The sequence below is a fragment of the Henckelia pumila genome, chromosome 4 (genome assembly GCF_033568475.1).
Source record: "Henckelia pumila isolate YLH828 chromosome 4, ASM3356847v2, whole genome shotgun sequence".
Lineage (NCBI taxonomy): Eukaryota > Viridiplantae > Streptophyta > Magnoliopsida > Lamiales > Gesneriaceae > Henckelia > Henckelia pumila.
The window spans coordinates 22,887,969-22,890,332 of NC_133123.1; the positions used below are offsets into that span (position 1 = coordinate 22,887,969).

At 36.5% G+C, this 2,364-nt stretch overlaps 1 protein-coding gene across 1 annotated transcript; it reads left to right on the forward strand.

Annotated features, from left to right (window-relative positions):
* The first annotated feature begins 850 nt into the window (after positions 1–850).
* On the forward strand, positions 851–1,415 carry LOC140866367 (dormancy-associated protein homolog 3-like). Its single transcript, XM_073271343.1, has one exon. It carries the CDS (start codon positions 950–952, stop codon positions 1,310–1,312), a length of 363 nt encoding a protein of 120 aa, XP_073127444.1. The 5' UTR covers positions 851–949; the 3' UTR covers positions 1,313–1,415.
* The last annotated feature ends 949 nt before the right edge of the window (positions 1,416–2,364 follow it).

A 2,364-nucleotide genomic window follows, 5' to 3' on the forward strand; every position in this document is an offset into this window, starting at 1 on the left:
ACCATGCACCAGCAATAATCCACTAAAGATAAGATTTAATATGACATGGGTCGAAGAAATTTTTGTAGAGTAAAAACGGGAAAATATACAAATATGACAACCACGAAATGTGCTTGTGATAAGGGGGGATGGAGGATCCCAGAAATACCAACAAGAACAGGGTTTGTCCCCCGAGATGCATTTTCACGGCTAGGCCAAAGCCAACTAACCTGATTTTTTTTAAAAAAAAATATTATTTTACTAATATTTAAATTTATTTTGATTTATTTTTGGTTTAGAAATATATATAATTATATGTGATATTTTCATTATATATATTTTTTGTTGACAGATGGTCACTCACCGTTTAGACGCTTTGGAGGTCGCCTACGCGGATTTTAAACAGTCTAAGCGACGATTAGATGACCTAAACTGCCAATTACTATAATAACACTCAAAACACTTTTTTTTAAAAAAAAAATTTAGTTGGTTTTCGTAACCAAACACACTGGTAATTAGATCTTAAATTTCTTGTTCATTCCTAAATTACAAGGAATCTTTTATTTCTAAATAATTTAATTGAAATAGGGCGTCACAAAAAATTTCTATTCGACGTTTTTTTTTTTATTTCTTTTTTTTTTTTATCTTTTGCTATTCGACATCTTAGAATGAATCCCCAATTAAAATATATGTGTGTATTTAAGTTATTCAATTCCAAATTCCACCAAATCTCATATAAATTTTTGAGTTCAAATACACTGTTAAAGTTTTAAAAGTCAAAAAAATATAGAATTAATTTTGAAATTTGATATATATATATGTATATATTTATTTATTTAATTTTTGTTTTCATCTATGGTGGATTGTTGAAATAGGGGATAGTATTCAATGACGGGATAACATCGAAATGATTGATTGAAACCATTCCTCCTGCCTCCTACTCTGCGCTGGGATCTCTTAACCTACGCCCATGGGTTTACTGGACCACCTCTGGGACGACACAGTCGCCGGCCCCCCGCCGGAAAACGGCCTGGGGAAACTCAGGAAACACTCTACTTTCAGCCTCGGATCTAACTCCGGCAAGGAACCCGAAGGCCCAAATCGAAAATCAGAGGCGGCCGAGGATGCGACGAGGGTCACCAGAAGTATTATGATAGTTAAGCCGCAGCAAAAAGACTCGCCGCCAGCTTCTCCGGCGGGATCCACTCCGCCGGTTTCCCCTTTCTCCGGCGGAGGAAGAGAAGCCTTTCGGTTCAGGCGCAAATCGGCATCCTTCGCATACGAGAGGGCTAGCGCGATCGGACCCCGGAGCCCTCCTCCTCACGACCTGTGAGCTCAGTCTTAGAGGCTTCGTCTCCGGAGCGGAGTTATGTTTTGTACGTAGCTGTGTGTATATGCTCGTTTTCGAGTTTGAAAAAGAAGACTCTGTATCTGTATGTCTCATGCTCTGCATCGTATAATAAAAGGCTCGTGTGTTTGGTTGCATAATTGGGAAAAATAAAACGCAAATAACAATGATCTTTCTTTCTATAGAATTCTAAAAGGGATTTTCGATCCAATCCGACTCAATTTGTAAACGTTAAAATTTTGTAAACAAAAGTACATAATAACTTTTTTTTAAATGTTCGCCCAAAGAGTAGCTTTAGGCTCGTGTTTTCTGCATGTCTGGACTTGATAGCACATTATGATCAGTTTCCTTTCCGCATATTTTTGCGGGAAAATCTTGATCAAGTGGTTTTAGGATTTGTCTACTTCAGTGCATAATAGTAGTGTGGGAGATGGATGTAGACGCTAAATGATGCTGGATGGTGAAAGAAAGATTCTACTGACATGTTTTAGACTTTAAAATGTGGCTCGGGCTATACTACACCGGGTGATCTTCATCCAGTGCAGCATCTACCCTTGATTGGGCACCCGGGCCCAAGATCACCCGGTGCATCATAGCATCTCCTTTCAAATGTGAATTGGTTCTTGTAAAGTTTACACTGACTAGTGAATGAATCTCTTGTTTTAGTTTTCTATTACGCTCTACCGTTTTGCATGCATACCGAGGTGATCAAAAGACATGATGAATATGTAAGAGCATATTCAAGGGTGAGATGGAGTTGGTGTGAGGAAGTTCAGCGATGATAACTTCATTGCTTGGTTCTGCGAGGGTGAGATGATGTTGTAGAGATGATGTTGAAATATTAATTTTTTATTTCATTAAATATATATTTTTATTTAAACACAAAATAAATTTGCATAAATTAAAAGAAATTAAAATTTAAATATTACAAAAAATTCAAAATACACGAAATTAAGAAATTTTAAAAAGTACAAATAATTAAAGCAATACCAACAACAAAATAAATTACTGCCCAAATCTTTTACGAAGAATTGCTT

Coding starts and splice junctions, on each gene's coding strand:
- LOC140866367 (XM_073271343.1), top strand. CDS start 950: ATGGGTTTACTGGACCACCTCTGGGACGACACAGTCGCCGGCCCCCCG.